Source organism: Pristiophorus japonicus, chromosome 14, assembly GCF_044704955.1.
Source record: "Pristiophorus japonicus isolate sPriJap1 chromosome 14, sPriJap1.hap1, whole genome shotgun sequence".
Taxonomy (NCBI): domain Eukaryota; kingdom Metazoa; phylum Chordata; class Chondrichthyes; family Pristiophoridae; genus Pristiophorus; species Pristiophorus japonicus.
The window spans coordinates 83,130,433-83,148,104 of record NC_091990.1 but is presented as its reverse complement, the minus strand read 5'-3'; the positions used below and the strand labels follow the sequence as shown (position 1 = coordinate 83,148,104).

General features: G+C 46.1%; 1 protein-coding gene across 9 annotated transcripts in view; it reads left to right on the top strand.

Moving 5' to 3' along the window:
* LOC139279957 (low choriolytic enzyme-like) overlaps positions 1–17,672 on the top strand; it is a 630,591-nt gene that overhangs the window by 277,907 nt on the left and 335,012 nt on the right. For all 9 annotated transcript variants that reach the window (XM_070899317.1, XM_070899318.1, XM_070899312.1 and 6 more), the window contains one exon: positions 17,130–17,250. In XM_070899317.1, the coding sequence (XP_070755418.1) occupies positions 17,130–17,250 (121 nt within the window). The remainder of the gene's footprint in view (positions 1–17,129; positions 17,251–17,672) is intronic.

The window sequence follows — 17,672 nt, the reverse complement described above, 5'->3', positions numbered from 1 at the left end:
GAAGGAACGGCGATATAATTCCAAGTCAGGATGGTATATGACTTGGAGGGGAACGTGGAGGTGGTGGTGTTCCCACATGCCTGCTGCCCTTCTAGGTCGCGTGTTTGGGAGGTGCTGCCGAAGAAGCCTTGGTGAGTTGCTACAGTGCATTTTGTAGATAGTACACACTGCAGCCACAGTATGCCGGTGATGGAGGGAGTGAATGTTTAAGGTAGTGGATGGAGTGCCAATCAAATGGGCTGCTTTGTCATGGATGATATCGAGCTTCTTGACTGTTGTTGGAGCTGCACTCATCCAGGCAAGTGGAGAGTATTCCATCACACTCCAGACTTGTACCTTGTAAATGGTGGAAAGGCTTTTGGGAGTCAGGAGGTGAGACACTCGCCTTAGAATACTCAGCCTCTGACCTGCTCTTGTTGCCACAGTATTTATGTGGCTGGTCCAGTTAAGTTTCTGGTCAATGGTGACGCCCACCCCCCCCCCCCCCCCCAGAATGTTGACAGTGGGGGATTCAGCGATGGTAATGCCGTTGAATGTCAAGGGGCAGTGATTAGACTCTCGTTTGTTGTAGATAGTCATTGTCTGGCACTTGTGTGACGCAAATGTTATTTGCCACTTATCAGCCCGAGCCTGAATGCCGTACAGATCTTTCTGTATGCGGGCATGGACTGCTCCATTATCTGAGGAGTTGCAAATGGCACTGAACATCGTGCAGTCATCAGCAAACATCCCCACTTCTGACCTTATGATAAAGACAAGGTCATTGATGAAGCAGCTGAAGATGGTTGAGCCTAGGACACTGCCCTAAGGAACACCTGTAGTGATGTCCTGGGGCTGTGATGATTGACCTCCAACCACACAGCCATCTTTCTTTGTGCTTGTTATGACTCCAACCAGTGGAGAGTTTTCCCCTGATTCCCATTGACATCAGTTTTACTAGAGTTCCTTGATGCCACACTTGGTGCAATGCTGCCTTGATGTCAAGGTTAGTCACTCTCACCTCACCTCTGGAATTCAACTCTTTTGTCCATGTTTGGACCAAGGCCAAATTGAGGTCTGAAGCCAAGTGGTCCTGGTGGAACCCAAACTGGACATCGGTGAGCATGTTATTGATGAATAAATTACGTTTGATAGCACTGTCGACAACATCTTTCTTCTCTTTGCTGATGATTGTAAGTGGACTGATGCGGCGGTAATTGGCCGGATTGCATTTGTCCAGCTTTATGGGGACAGGCCATCCCTCTGCAGTTTTCCACATTGTTGGATAGATGCCAGTGTTGTAGCTGTACTGGAACAGCTTGGCTAGAGGTACGGCTAGTTCTATGGCACAAATCTTCAGCACAACAACCGGGATGTTGTCGGGGCCTATAGCCTTTGTTGTGTCCAGTGTGCTGAGCCATTTCTTGATACCACGTGGAGTTAACTGAATTGGTTGAAGGCTGGCTTCTGTCGTGGTGGCGACCTCAGGGGAGACCAATATGGATCATCCATTCGGCACCTCTGGCTGGAGATGGTTATAAACGCTGCAGTTTTGTATTTTGCACTCACGTGCTGGGCTCTGTCATCATTGAGGATGGGGATATTCATGAAGCCTGCTCCTCCCATTAGTTGTTTAATAGGCATCATAAAGTAAGAGTTAGAGAGAGAAGTGTGAAGTTTAACGAGAAGGTTAGAGTGAAGAACCATCACCATAAATGGTTAAAATGATTACCAGGAAAAGTAGTGAATATATGTGGCCCTCGCACATATTTGGTCAAGTGTTTGATCATGCAAAGGTTAGGTTTGTTCACATTGATTATATATTACCTACAGATGTGGCAGGAGTTAAAAGTTGGGCTGATTCACTTTATACTGATGAGTCCAAGTAGAGTACCAGTCGTGAATCCTACATCACTTGCACCAGAAACAAATTCAAGACAAAGTCAAAATGTAAGTCTGAGTCAGGCAGACAAACAATCTTAAAGTGTACAGAATCCAAATGTAGATAAAGGTCAGCCCTTGGAGATTAGAGTATAGGAGCAGGAAGGTCTTACTGCAGTTGTACAGAGCCTTGGTGAGGCTTCACCTGGAATATTGGGTTCAGTTTTTGTCTCCTAATCTGAGGAAGGACATTCTTGCTATTGAGGGAGTGCAGCGGAGGTTCACCAGACAGATTCCCGGGATGGCAGGACTGACATATGAGGAGAAACTGGATCGACTGCCTGTATTCATGGCGTTTAGAAGGATGAGAGGGGATCTCATAGAATCATATAAAATTCTGACGGGACTGGACAGGTTAGATGCAGGAAGAATGTTCCCGATGTTGGGGAAGTCTAGAACCAGGGGTCACAGTCTAAGGATAAGGGGTAAGCCATTTAGGACTGAGATGAGGAGAAACTTCTTCACTCAGAGAGTTGTTAACCTATGGAATGCTCTACCACAGAGTTGTTGATGCCAGTTCGTTGGATATATTCAAGAGGGAGTTAGATATGGCCCTGATGGCTAAAGGGATCAAGGGGTATGGAGAGAAAGAAGGAAAGGGGTACTGAGGTGAATGATCAGTCATGATCATATTGAATGGTGGTGCAGGCTCATAGGGCCGAATGGCCTACTCCTGCACCTATTTTTCTATGTTTCTAAAAGCACTCCTCAGGCTTAACTGAGAATGAGTCTAAGTCCTAAACAAGAATTGAAAGTTCTGTTCAAGACAGATGTTTCCTCATCAAAACATAAAACCAGTGGTTAAGTTTAATCGGTAAATATAGAAAATAAGTTCATATCTTTTGTTTGTGTTACAGAATTCTATTGTAGAATTTGTAAAGATAAAATGGATTCCACTTGAGAAATATATATCAACTGGGCGAAATTTCCCTCACTACGATTTGGGGCGGTAACCCTCCGGGGCCGGGACTTCCTGCGCCCAGCCTGGAAGTCCCGCCCCGACGTGGAATTCAGCCCTTCCACCCCTCCAGTCCAATCCAGTGCAGTGCTGAGGGAGTGCTGCACTGTCGGAGGTGCCGGCTTTCGGATGAGATGTTAAACAGAGATCTCAGATGGACGTAAAAGATCCCATCGAAGACGAGTAGGGGAGCTGACTCCAGTATCCTGGCCAATATTTATTCCTCAATCAGCATAACAAAAACAGATTATCTGGTCGTTATCACATTGCTGTTTGTGGGAAAGGTGATATATAAATGCAAGTATTTCTTTTTTACTTTCAACGGATGTGGAGCACTATTGGAGGCGCTGCACATCCATGGAGAGTCGTCCCCGGGGCAGGAGCCGAACGCCCCTCTCTTTCAATTAAAGGGGTGGACCGCTGTATGCTCTGCAGCCTTTTGGCGGCTGCCACTGAGCCACCAGGGATGCCGTCAACCTGGCCAACAGCTCAGCACCCATAACGGAATGCCTGGCAATTTCTACCGTCATTGTCGGGGCGGTAGAAAAGTGGGCGAACAGAAAAATATGGCGGTGTATGACACAAATGGCCTCCCCTTTAAGGGTTGCCCCGTTGGAGGATTTCCACCAGCTTTGTGACCCGCAAAGCTGTCAGTGACATCGGCTGATGCCATTCTCGCCGCCTGTGGGGCAACTTCCCCCGCGGGGCACAAAGAGATCGGCGTGGGACGGTGAAGGTTTGGCACACACGGTAATGACGTCATCACCGTGCATGTGCCAGCCAGGGCACAAATCGCGGGGTACGACACTAATGGCACAATGCCCCCCAAACTTCTGGGGCAATTTCCCCAGAGGCACTATCGACCGCTTCCCCCAGACGAAAACCTCATTGCGCCCCATTTGTGCCCCCTGAGGCCTTAATGGGGCTATAAATGCCAGAAAATTTCACCCTTCAAGAGTTGTGTATAGCATCAAGTCATGTACACTTATTATTTGATATGATTAACTTCTTCATTAAGGATGGAGAAACGTAACCTGGTGACTACTGATGTATATAATAATAAAGCACCAGGGCAGTGCAGTTCTTATTGGATGCTATGTTGTGCAGTTCTATATAAACTGTGTCTCAAGATATCACAATGGGCAATGTTACGGAGGTGGAAATAGGCGGCCTTAGTTATTCCGTAGATACGTGGTCGAAAGGTCATTTCAACAACAACAACAACTTGTATTTATATAGCGCCTTTAACGTAATAAAACGTCCCAAGGCGCTTCACAGCAGTGTTATAAGACAAAACAGATAAATTTGAAACTGAGCCACATAAGAAGAAATTATGGCAGATGACCAAAAACTTGGTCAAAGGTAGGTTTTAAGGAATGTCTTAAAAGAGGAACGAGAGGTAGAGAGGCAGAGAGGTTTAGAGAGGGAGTTCCAGAGCTTAGGGCCCAGACAGCTGAAAGCATGGCCACCGAAAGTTGAGCAGTTATAATCAGGGATGCTCAAGAGGGCAGAATCTGAGGAACGCAGACATCTCGTGGGGTTGTGAGGCTGAAAGAGATTACAGAGGTAGGGAGGGGCAAGGCCATGGAGTAATTTATAAACAAGGATGAGAATTTTGAAATTGAGAGGTTCCTTCACTGGGAGCCAATGTAGGTCAGCGAGCACGGGGTGATGGGTAATCGGAACTTAGTGCAAGTTAGGACATGGGCTGCCGAGTTTTGGATGACCTCAAGGGTAGAATTTGGGAGGCCAGCCAGGAGTGCATTGGTGTAGTCAAGTCTAGAGGTAACAAAGGCATGGATGACAGTTTCAGGAGCAGATGAGCTGAGGCAGGGGCAGAGGCAGGCTACAGAAGTGGAAATAGGCGGTTTTAGTTATGCCGCGGATATGTGGCCAGATGCTCATTTCAGGGTCAAATATGATGACTCAGTTGCGAGCAGTCTGGATTAGCCTCAGCTAAATGCTAGAGAGAGGAATGGAGTCGGTGGTTAGTCAATGTAGTTTGTGGTGGGGACCAATGGTTTCGGTCTTCCCAATATTTAATTGGAGAAAATTTCTGCTCATCCAGAACTGGATGTCAGAAAAGCAGTCTGACAATTTAGAGCTCATCAAAAGAAAGAAAAGAAAGACTTGGATTTCTATCGTGCTTTTCACGACCACCGGATGTCTCAAAGTACTTTACAGCCTATGGAGGAGTCGAGAGAAGTGGTGGAGAGGTAGAGTTGGGTGTCGTCAGCATACATGTGGGAACTGACTCCGTGTTTTTGGATGATATCGCCAAGGGGCAGTATATAGATGAGAAATAAGAGGGGGCCAAGGATAGATTGTGATATGGACCAAAAACTATGGAGTAGAAATTCCATCAATTAGGGCCCATGGAAAGTGTTGTGTATGGATAAAGATTCAGACGGAACACTGTGAGCTCAAAGAAAAGTGTGACAGTCTTTTATTGCAGGTCTCCAGAGAGCCTCTCCAACCTGTGAAGCCTCCTTAAATACCTGTGCTCCTAAGGGATTATGGGATTCCTTGGGACTCCAGGGGATGAGCCCCCTGGTGGCTGTACAGAGTAAATACACGTATACATATGTAACAACACTCCCCGCCAAAGTCAATAGTGTAACTATTTACAATGTGAGTCGAACTAGGGCTCTTCTTGCCCTGGTTGATTGTCTCGGTGTGAAAGCTGGTGTTGTTGAATCATTTGTTGGGCCCTCGCTGGGCTGCTGTGCAACTGGCCTTGCTGGGCTGACTGGTGTGTTGGGCCCTGCTGGGCTGCTGTGGATGATGGGTTCTGCTTCGTGGTCAACCGTGGTGCCGGTTGCCACTGGTGTGTATGTTGGGGGATCCAAAAAGGTAGGGTCCAAGGTGGGTTGCTCAGGATAGTCCGTGAAGCTGAGTTTGATTTGGCCCAAGTGTTTCCGGCAAATGAGGCCATTTGAAAGTTTGACCCAAAACACCCTGCCCCCCTCTTTGGCCACGACAGTGCCGGGAAGCCACTTGGGACCTTGTCCATAATTTAATACAAATACAGGATCATTGATTTCAATCTCGCATGACACATTTGCGCTATCATGGTATGCACTTTGTTGAAGCCGCCTGCTCTCTACCTGTTCATGTAGATCAGGGTGAACTAACGAGAGCCTTGTCTGAAGAGCTCTTTTCATGAGCAGTTCAGCAGGTGGGATCCCAGTGAGTGAGTGGGGTCTCGTGCGGTAGCTAAGCAGGACTCGGGATAGGCAAGTCTGCAGTGATCATTCAGTTACCCTCTTCAAGCCTTGCTTGATGATTGGCACTGCTCTCTCTGCCTGACCATTGGACGCTGGGCATCTGGCCTGGTTTAAACAGGGCAGATGTGACATGTTTGATCCCGTTGCGGGTCATGAATTCTTTGAGCTCAGCACTGGTAAAACATGGCCCGTTGTCGCTCACCAGGACATCGGGTAGGCCGTGTGTGGCAAACATGGCCCGAAGGCTTTCAGTAGTGGCAGCGGACGTGCTAGCCGACATTATCTCACATTCAGTCCACTTGGAGTACACGTCTACAACCAGAAGGAACATCTTACCCAAGAACGGGCCTGCATAGTCGACCGTGTACCCGAGACCACAGATTGGAGAGCCAAGACCATAAACTTAGCGGCGACTCCCTGGGTACTTTGCTTAACTGCGAGCATGTATTACATCTGTGAATGGAGGCCTCTAAGTCTGCAGCGATACCGGGCCACCACACGTGGGATCTGGCTATCGCTTTCATCATTACGATGCCTGGATGGGTACTGTGGAGATCATTGATGAAGGTGTCTCTGCCCTTCTTGGGGACCACTATGCGATTGCCTCACAGAAGGCAGTCTGCCTGTACAGACATTTCATCTTTGCGCCACTGGAACGGCTTTATCTCTTCCTGCATTTCCACTGGGACACTGGACCAGCTCCCGTGAAGCACACAGCTTTTGACTAGAGATAATGAGGGGCCCTGGCTTGTCCAGGTTTTGATCTGCCAGGCAGTGATGGGTGATTGCTCACTCTCAAATGCTTCCATAATCATGGCTAGATCTGCGGGCTACGCCATTTCCACCCCCGTGGTGGGCAACGGCAGCCTACTGAGAGCATCGACGCAGTATTCTGTGCCTGGCCTGTGGCGGATGGCGCAGTTGTATGCGGACAACATGAGCGCCCATCTCTGGATGTGGGCCAATACGTTGATATTTATCCCTTTACTCTCGGAGAACAGGGATATAAGTGGCTTATGGTCAGTTTCCAATTCGAATTTTAGCCCAAACAGGAATTGATGCATTTTCTTTACCCCATAGACACACCCTAACACTTCTTTTTCAATCATGCTGTCGGCTCTCTTGGCCTTAGACAGACTCCTGGATGCATAAGCAACTGGTTGCAGTTTCCCGAAATCATTAGCTTGTTGCAATACACACCCGACGCCATATGATGACACATCACATGCTAGTACCAAACGCGCACATGGATCATACAACACAAGCAATTTGTTTGAACATAACAATTTTCTTGCTTTTACAAAGGCATTTTCTTGGCTTTTGCCCCAAACCCATTCGTCTCCTTTTCATAGTAAGACATGCAGTGGTTCTAACAGTGTGCTGAGACCCAGTAAGAAGTTACCAAAGTAGTTCAGGAGTCCCAGAAATGACCCTCGGTGCGCTCTCGATTGCCTCCGTCTTCGCATTGGTGGGCTTGATGCCATCCGCCGTAATCCTCCTTCCCAGGAACTCCACTTCAGGCACCAGGAAAACGTACTTCGAGCGTTTTAACCTGAGCCCCACGCGGTTGAGTCGACTAAGAACCTCCTCCAGGTTCTGCAGATGCTCGACTGTGTTGCGACCTGTGACCAAAATGTCCTGGAAGACCACGGTGTGCAGGACCGACTTCAGTAAGCTTTCCATATTTCTCTGGAATATCGCCGCCGCCGCCGATCGGATTCCAAACGGGCATCTGTTATAAACAAAAAGACCTTTGTGCGTGTTGATGCAGGTGAGGGTCTTCGATGATTCCTCCAGTTCCTGCGTCATGTCGGCTGAAGTCAGATCCAGCTTCGTGAACGTCTTTCCTCCCGCCAGTGTTGCAAAGAGGTCGTTGGCTTTTGGTAGTGGGTATTGGTCCTGCAGGGTGAAACGATGGATAGTTACTTTGTAATCGCCACAGATTCTGATGGTGCCATCTCCCTTGAGTACTGGGATGACAGGACTGGCCCACTCATTGATCTGGATCGGGGAAATGATGCCCTCTCTTTGCAGCTGGTCTAGCTCGATCTCTACCCTTTCTCTCATCATGTACGGTGCTTCTCTCGCCTTGTAATGGATGGGTCACGCCCCCGGAATTAGGTGGATCTGCACTTTTGCTCCTTGGAATTTCCTGATGCCTGGTTCGAACAGCGAAGGAAATTTGTTTAAGACTTGAGCACACAAAGTGTCGTCGGCAGGCAATAGCGCTCGGACGTCGTCCCAGTTCCAGCGTATCTTTTCCAGCCAGCTCCTGCCAAGCAGCGTGGGACCATCTCCCGGTACCACCCAGAGTGGTAGCTTGTGCACCACTCCATCGTAGGAGACCTTTATGGTAGCACTGCCAATTACAGGAATCGGTTCTTTCGTGTAAGTTCTTAGTTTCGTGCAAACTGAAGTTAAGACGGGCCTTGAGGCCTTGTTGCACCACAACCTTTCGAAAGTTTGTTTGCCGATGATGTTTTGGCTCGCGCCCGTGTCCAGCTCCATTGACACTGGGAGTCCATTTAGTTCAGCTTTCAGCATTATCAGCGGACAATTTGTGGTGAATGTGTGCACCCCATGTATCTCTGCCTCCTCGATCTGAGGCTCTCGTTCATCGTGATCCTCCGTGGTTCTGTCCTCCTCTGCAACATGGTGGTTTGCAGGTTTAACAGGCTTTGCAGCTCACCTGCACACTCTTTGGAGATGTCCCGTTGTTCCACAGCCCTTGCAAACATACTCTTTGAACCTGCATGAATGGAAACAATGATCACCCCCGCAACACCAACAAGGTGTTAATGGCCTTGCATTCATCACCCTAGATGGTGAACGCTGAGACATCTGCGGACGTGTAGCTTCAGGTATGTGTGACCTGCCCAGTATGTTGTTCACAGTGTTTGTAGCAGCACTTGTGTGCTGAGAGATTTGCTTCGTATTGTCACTGGTGGCAATGAACACCTGGGCTATCGCAATGGCCTGACTCAAGGTTGGGGTCTCTGCAGTCAAAAGTTTGCGAAGTATGGTTTCGTGGCCAATGCCAAGTACTAAAAAGTCTCTGAGCATGTGCTCCAAATGTCCATCAAATTCACAATGTCCTGTAAGGCGTCTTAGCTCAGCAACATAACTCGCCACTTCCTGGCCTTCAGATCTTATGTAGGTGCAGAACCGGTACCTCGCCATCAGAGCGCTTTCCTTCGGGTTCAAATTCCCTCAGACCAGTGTGCACAAATTGTCGTACGATTTCTCTGTGGGTTTCGCTGGAGTGAGCAGATTCTTCATGAGGCCATATTTGATGCCCCACAGATGGTGAGGAGGATCGCCCTTCGTTTGGCAGTGCTCTCTTCCCCATCTCGCTCATTGGCCACGAAGTATTGGTTGAGTCGCTCCACAAAGGTTTCCCAATCATCTCCCTCTGATAATTTCTCCAGGATGCCCACTGTTCTCTGCATCTTTGTGTTCACTTTCTGTATCTCATCATCAGTTGTTTGTTGGAGAAAGAGTCAGACTGAACACTGTGAGCTCAAAGAAAAGTGTGACCTGAGTCTTTTATTGCAGATCTCCAGAGAACCTCTACAACCTGTGAAGCCTCCTTAAATACCCATGCTCTCAAGGGATTATGGGATCCCTTGGGACTCCAGGGAATGAGCTCTCTGGTGGCTGTACAGAGTAAATACAAGTATACATATATAACAGAAAGGGTCAGAACAGGGGCTCTAAAGAGCTTATAGTCACATTCAGTGTGCCACTGCCAGCAGCACTGACCAATACTGCCCGGGCACATTGATCCAGTGTGCAATGCCCCCAGTTTCAACAGCATTTGATTTTTACATAAGAACATAAGAACGTAAGAATTAGGAACAGGAGTAGGCCATCTAGCCCCTCGAGCCTGCTCCGCCATTCAACAAGATCATGGCTGATCTGGCCGTGGACTCAGCTCCACTTACCCGCCCGCTCCCCGTAACCCTTAATTCCCTTATTGGTTAAAAATCTATCTATCTGTGACTTGAATACATTCAATGAGCTAGCCTCGACTGCTTCCTTGGGCAGAGAATTCCACAGATTCACAACCCTCTGGGAGAAGAAATTCCTTCTCAACTCGGTTTTAAATTGGCTCCCCCGTATTTTGAGACTGTGCCCCCTAGTTCTAGTCTCCCCGACCTGTGGAAACAACCTCTCTGCCTCTATCTTGTCTTTCCCTTTCATTATTTTAAATGTTTCTATTAGATCACCCCTCATCCTTCTGAACTCCAACGAGTAAAGACCCAGTCTACTCAATCTATCATCATAAGATAACCCCCTCATCTCCGGAATCAGCCTCGTGAATCATCTCTGTACCCCCTCCAAAGTTAGTATATCCTTCCTTAAGTAAGGTGACCAAAACTGCATGCAGTACTCCAGGTGCGGCCTCACCAATACCCTATACAGTTGCAGAAGGACCTCCCTGCTTTTGTACTCCATCCCTCTCGCAATGAAGGCCAACATTCCATTCGCCTTCCTGATTACCTGCTGCACCTGCAAACTAACTTTTTGGGATTCTTGCACAAGGACCCCCAGGTCCCTCTGCACCGCAGCATGTTGTAATTTCTCCTCATTTAAATAATATTCCCTTTTACTGTTTTTTTTCCCCAAGGTGGATGACCTCACACTTTCCGACATTGTATGCCATCTGCCAAACCTTAGCCCATTCGCTTAACCTATCTAAATCTCTTTGCAGCCTTTCTGTGTCCTCTACACAACCCGCTTTCCTACTAATCTTTGTGTCATCTGCAAATTTTGTTACACGACACTCTGTCCCCTCTTTCAGTTCATCTATGTATATTGTAAACAGTTGTGCTCCCAGCACCGATCCCTGTGGCACACCACTAACCACCGATTTCCAACCCGAAAAGGACCTATTTATCCCGACTCTCTGCTTTCTGTTCGCCAGCCAATTCTCGATCCATGCTAATACATTTCCTCTGACTCCGCGTCGCCTTATCTTCTGCAGTAACCTTTTGTGTGGCACCTTATCGAATGCCTTTTGAAAATCTAAATGCACCACATCCATCAGTACACCTCTATCCACCATGCTTGTTATATCCTCAAAGAATTCCAGTAAATTAGTTAAACATGATTTCCCCTTCATGAATCCATGTTGCGTCTGCTTGATTGCACTGTTCCTATCTAGATGTCCCGCTATTTCTTCCTTAATGATAGTTTCAAGCATTTTCCCCATTACAGATGTTAAACTAACCGGCCTATAGTTACCTGTCTTTTGTCTGCTCCCTTTTTTAAACAGAGGCGTTACATTAGCTGCTTTCCAATCCGCTGGTACCTCCCCAGAGTCCAGAGACTTTTGGTAGATTATAACGAATGCATCTGCTATGACTTCCGCCATTTCTTTTCTGGGATGCATTTCATCAGGACCAGGGGACTTGTCTACCTTGAGTCCCATTAGCCTGTCCAGCACTACCCCCCTAGTGATAGTGATTGTCTCAAGGTCCTCCCTTCCCACATTCCTGTGACCAGCAATTTTTGGCATGGTTTTTGTGTCTTCCATTGTGAAGACCGAAGCAAAATAATTGTTTAAGGTCTCAGCCATTTCCACATTTCCCATTATTAAATCCCCCTTCTCATCTTCTAAGGGACCAACATTTACTTTAGTCACTCTTTTCCATTTTATATATCTGTAAAAGCTTTTACTATCCGTTTTTATGTTTTGCACAAGTTTACCTTCGTAATCTATCTTTCCTTTCTTTATTGCTTTCTTAGTCATTCTTTGCTGTCGTTTAACATTTTCCCAATCTTCTATTTTCCCACTAACCTTGGCCACCTTATACGCATTGGTTTTTAATTTGATACTCTCCTTTATTTCCTTGGTTATCCATGGCTGGTTATCCCTTCTCTTACCGCCCTTCTTTTTCACTGGAATATATTTTTGTTGAGCACTATGAAAGAGCTCCTTAAAAGTCCTCCACTGTTCCTCAATTGTGCCACCGTTTAGTCTGTGTTTCCAGTCTATTTTAGCCAACCCTGCCCTCATCCCACTGTAGTCCCCTTTGTTTAAGCATAGTACGCTCGTTTGAGACACTACTTCCTCATCCTCAATCTGTATTACAAATTCAACCATACTGTGATCACTCATTCCGAGAGGATCTTTTATTTGGAAATTTTTGATTTGCACTGACCCTGTAGTGCCCCGTAGTGGGACCACCTGAAAAACCAGGTGGTCAAAGCTGTCCTGATGGTGGTGAGGGAAGGAATTACTGAATGAGGCAAGTGAGATTGTTTTTTTAATTTTGCGATTTATGTTTATGTGGGGTGAGCAAGGTATTGGGAATGTTTTTTGTGTTTTCTTTGCCGAATTTTTATTTTCCAGGAAGGCCTCACTAAGGGCGCTCTGAGGCCGGCTCATTAGCTTGAGATTTTCAGTTGCTCAGCCGGCCTAGCGCACTAAGAGAGATGTGGAATGACTCCCTTCGTGCTCCCTCAGGGCCCAGCTGTTGAAATTTCTGGCTGCAGACGTAAACCATTTCCCGGCAAAAAATTTACCGTCCAAACCGTGGAGGGGCCGAGTGGTGGTGAGGTAGAGCTGGGTGTCGTCAGCGTACAAGTGGAAACTGATGCTACGTTTTCAGATGATGTCATCCTATGGGTAGCATGTAGATGAGAAATCGGAGGGGGCCAAGTAGAGATACTTGGAGGATAGCAGAGATAACGATGCGGGAGTGAGATGAGAAGCCATTGCAGGTGGGGATTTTTTGGTACGATTAAATAGATAGGATTGGAACCAGGCGAGTGCAGTCCCAGCTAGCTGGAGGAGGGTGGAGAGGCTTGGAGGAGGATGGAGTGGTCAACCATGACAAAGGCTGCAGACAGGTCAAGAAGGACGAGGAGGGTTAGTTTACCATTGTCACAGTCACAAAGAATGTCATTTGTAACGTTAATGAGAGCCATTTCGGTATTGTGAGGGGCAGAAACCAGATTGGAGGGATTCACACATGTAGTTGAGGGAAAGATGGGCATGGATTTTGGAGATGAAACCACATTCAAGGACTTTGGAGAGGAAAGGGAGGTTTGAGATTGGGCGGTAGTTTGCAAGGACAGAGGGGTCAAGGATTGCTTTTTTTGAGGAGAGGAGTGATGGTGACAGAATTGAAGGAGAGGGGGACAGTACCTGAAGAAAGTGAACTATTAACAATGTTAGCTGATATGGAAGCCAGAAAAGAAAGTTGGGTGCTCAGCAGATTAGTTGGAATAGGGTCGAAGGAACAGAAAGTGGGTCTCATGGACAAGATGAGCGTGGATAATTCAAGAGGGGACATCAGAGAGAAACTGGAGAAAGATGCGAGTTCAGGGCTAGGGCAGGTGGGAATCTTCGAAGAAGTTTGGCCCGATGGGCTGGGGAAGGAATGGAAGTGGCAGAGGCAGCTGATCGGATGGTCTCAATCTTAGAGACAAAGTAGTCCATGAGCTCCTCGCCTTTGTTGTTGGAGGTGAGTGTGGAGGAGACATGGGAACAGGGTTTAAGATGATGTTAAGCAGTAGAGAATAGAAACCAGGGATTATCTTTGCATTCCAGAATGATCTTGGAATAGTGAGCAATTTTGGCAGACAAGCATAGGACCCGATAATGCTTTATGTGCTCCAGCCACATTGGCTGAGCATGGCTAAACCAATGGTCCGCCATATATGTTCAAACCTGTGTCTCTTGGACTTGAGGGACAAAGACGAGGGCTGTACCACGGGGAATAGCCAGGGTAAGAGAGAATAATGGTTTTAATAGGGTCTAGGGCATCAAAGGGTATAGTTGAGCAGATTGGTAGCTGCAGAAATGTCATGGTGAATGGAGGGCCAAAAGTTGGACAGTTGGTATAACATAAGTCCAGTTGTAAGAGAGTTGGGAGAGAGTTTTTTCCAGGCGTGGACACAGAAGGAAATAGGGTTGGGTGGGGGAAGGGAGTTGTGGGTGGAGAGCGATACAAGGAAATGGTCAGAGATGGCTTTATCTGTGATTGACGCAGTGGGAGTAGCGAGGCCACGAGAGATGGCAAGGTCAAGGGGATAGCTGTGAATATGAATTGAGGAGCTCACAGAGTGAGATGAAGGGAGGATAGAAGGAAAGTATGATGAATTGAGATGATGGTTGAAATCACCACAGATGAGAAGTTTCTCGGTGCAAAGGCTGAGGGAGGAAAGCAGTGAAGATATTATGGAGATAACATTTTTATGGTACTTGGGTGAATACTTAACCCTTAACTCCCCAAGATGTTCAACATATAACTCGCCAGGATGTCCAACATATCTGCCACTTTTTATTTCTCCTTCTAATGCTTGCTCATATAACAAGGTAGATTATTTATCTTTATAATTCTAGTCCATAGGTGCTAAACTATGTTTTAAACTTTCATCCACCTTTCATGATTTCCAAAGGTAGATGTCCCTCTTTCAATGCCAGCATTACATCATAATACATTGTACAGAACACTACAGTTTAACACATGATCAAATAATTATAGACTTAAAAGATTCTTCATCTCTCTTTTTACATGCATCATGTGGATATTCTCACTATTTATCATCAGTTATTCCAATTTCATTGTGATCGCTACCTGGAATTTTAGAAATCCAAATTCTATGTCCCTCTCTACTTTAATGTAAATCCCTCTGATCGGTACCAATGTGTTTAACTCTATATTGTTTCATTAAAAAGGTCAGTTTTTCGTGGAAGTATATCTCAGTGCCTTCCCTGCTGAGCCACAGGCGCCATTTCATGTCGTGCTGTTGTCAAATAACTCAGCATGTCTGAGACCCATTCTTAGTGCATCTTCACCATATGCTGGTTGCCTCATGGGCAACATATCACATTTGCACAAACACCGGTATCTCAATACAGCTCTCCAGGATGTCCGACATCTGGATGCAGCTCACTCGTGCCCTGTGTTCTGCCTCTATGCTACTCTCTAAAGTACGCGCAAAACCAGTATCTGAGCTTGTAGCTGCGAGTGTTAGATCAAGTGATGGTGTTTCTTCTTCATCATTGTCTTCTTCCTCTTCCACCGCTGCCTACCCAGATTGAAGTTGTTGGATGTCTGAAAGGAGAAAGGCACAAGAGAAGGGTTATGCTGAGCGGAGAGGGGCAAAGCAAAATGCGTCTGCTTACACCATGAACAGCTTGTAAACCAGAAGACATTGTGGGATGGGGAGGAAGTGGGATGTGAGAAAGAGGATTAGGTATGAGCATACCATCATCTTCAATGGTTTCAGCCCCATCGCTGGCCACTGGCTCAATCACGGCCACTCTAATAATGCAAAGCATCGTCTTCTCCATCAGGGTTAGGATATGTAGGCATGTCTGTTCCCCTCCGGTTAACTGCTGTTGCCTGCGGTTATGTGCCACCTTCTGCAAAAGAGAGGGAAGTGTGTCAGTGAGTGTGATGCAATGTGTTTGGTTGATGTGGCTGTCATGGTTGAATAGCTGGCACTGTATGCAAGCTGTGAGATGTTGTTGTGAGGCTTGCAGCAGTGGTAAATGTGTAAGGTGGAACATATGAATGTGAGGTTTGAGTCGTGATTGATAGACATTGTTGGTAGGTGCGTGATGGGGCTGTGGTGCATTCAGCAGTGTGTGATGCTAGTGGTGCAGTTCCTGGGATATTGCTTTTGAAGATGACCTTGACCATCCGTGTGAGGTCATTGAGCTTCTTTCAGCACTACACCAGGTCCTCGGGGCAACACTGATGGCATTTACCTCCACTGCTATTTGCTCCCACTGCCTTCACAGTATCTGTCTGGAGGATCTCCTGGCCTCTTGTATATACAGGACCTTTCTCTTCCTATACACCTCCTGCAGTAAGGCCACCAGTGCTTCGTTGGAAAACCTTGGAGCCCTCCCTCTGGCATGTTATGCAATTCCTGTGTTTCCCAAGTGGAACACCCTTCTGCAATGACTTCCTGCACTTCCCCTTTAAGAGGTGCAGTCTGGATTTAAGAATTGCAGCCTAGCTTTAATTGGTGCTAGCCTCGCACAAACTTAGGCCCCCTGCTGAATATGCAGCCACTCAGCAGCGTGTTCAGCACTGGGCGGCACACTGCAACCATGTAAATTACCAGGGAGCTCGTAGTTTGCGTGCTACCTGCGTTGGAATGAATAGGCATGGTTTGATCATGCATTGAGATCCCCGTGCCTGATTTTGGCGGCAATAACATTTTTAGCCCTCAATGTTTGACAAGGTAAATAATTTGTGCTCTTCTATTCTATGTTGTACCAGCAATGGATGCAGTCACATTCATTATATTCATTACCTTACACTATAATACATAAATATTGAGGTGGTAGATTTGAATAATAGCAACTAGGTTCCAGTGCAGGTCATTTTTATTTCCAGTGACCATTTAAAAAAATTATTTGCAGGAATTGCTACCATCACATCTGAGTGGGAACTTTAATCCATTACTAACTTGTTGGCATTTTAAAATCTTTAAAAACTGCAATGCAGGGTGTAATCCACATTGTAAACAAAAGAAAAAGCTTGCATTTATCTAGTGCTTTTCATGATCTCAGCATGTTCCAAAGCACTTCACAACCAAAAAGAACTTTTGAAGAGTAGTCACTATTGTAGTGTAGGGAATTGCAGCATATTTGCACACACCAATTACCATAAACAGCAACACGACAAATCTGTTTTTAGTTATGTTGGTTGAGGAATAAATGTTTACCAAGATACTGGTAGAATTCTCTTGCTCTTCTTTGAATAATGCCATGGGATTTTTTATGTGCTAATGAAAAGGCAGATGGGGCTTAGGTTTAACAGTTCATCTGAAAATCAGCACCTCTGGCAGTGCAGCACTCACTAACTACATATAGGTTTGAAACAAAAGTTCTACATTTCTTCACACAGCTTTTTCTAGTTGCTTTAGTTTCATTTTTGTAAATTACCTTGTAGATTGTGAGATGTCTGTATATCTGTTTAGTCAAGGTTATGGTGGTGTTGTGAATTTAAATGCACTCTATTGCTTCATTTTGTTTTCTTCTTTAATTGTAGCTGAATCGCAGAAACAGGCAATAAAAAAATCTCTGGACGAGATTAGTTCTGTAACATGCGTAAAGTTTTACCATAGGCGAAAAAGTGAACCCGCCTATATTTCAATTATATCAGGAGCTGGGTGAGTAGTTCAATGCAGGTATGTAGTTAGCTTTTAATGAAGTCAGTGAACTATTATATGCTTGATCGGATGGTATATGTGCTCTTGCTCTCTCTACAGTCCAGCCAGAAAGCAGGTTTAGGTTAAAACAGGGTGAAATAAAACTGCACAGATGCAATTTACTTGCTAATGCCCAGTGCATCAGTGTCTGCTTTCAACAGGGAACAGGCAAATCAAATATCAAGTGATCTGGATAATTTGGAAGGGTGGGCGGATGAGTGATAAGTGCATTTTAATGTGGACAAATGCAAAGTAATGAGACTAAGGAAGGAAAATAAATCGTGGGAATTTAAATTAAATGACATTAGGCTGCAAGATATAGCACCATAGATTGATCTGAAAGACCAACCACACATTGCGGAGCAGAAATAACAAAACCTAAC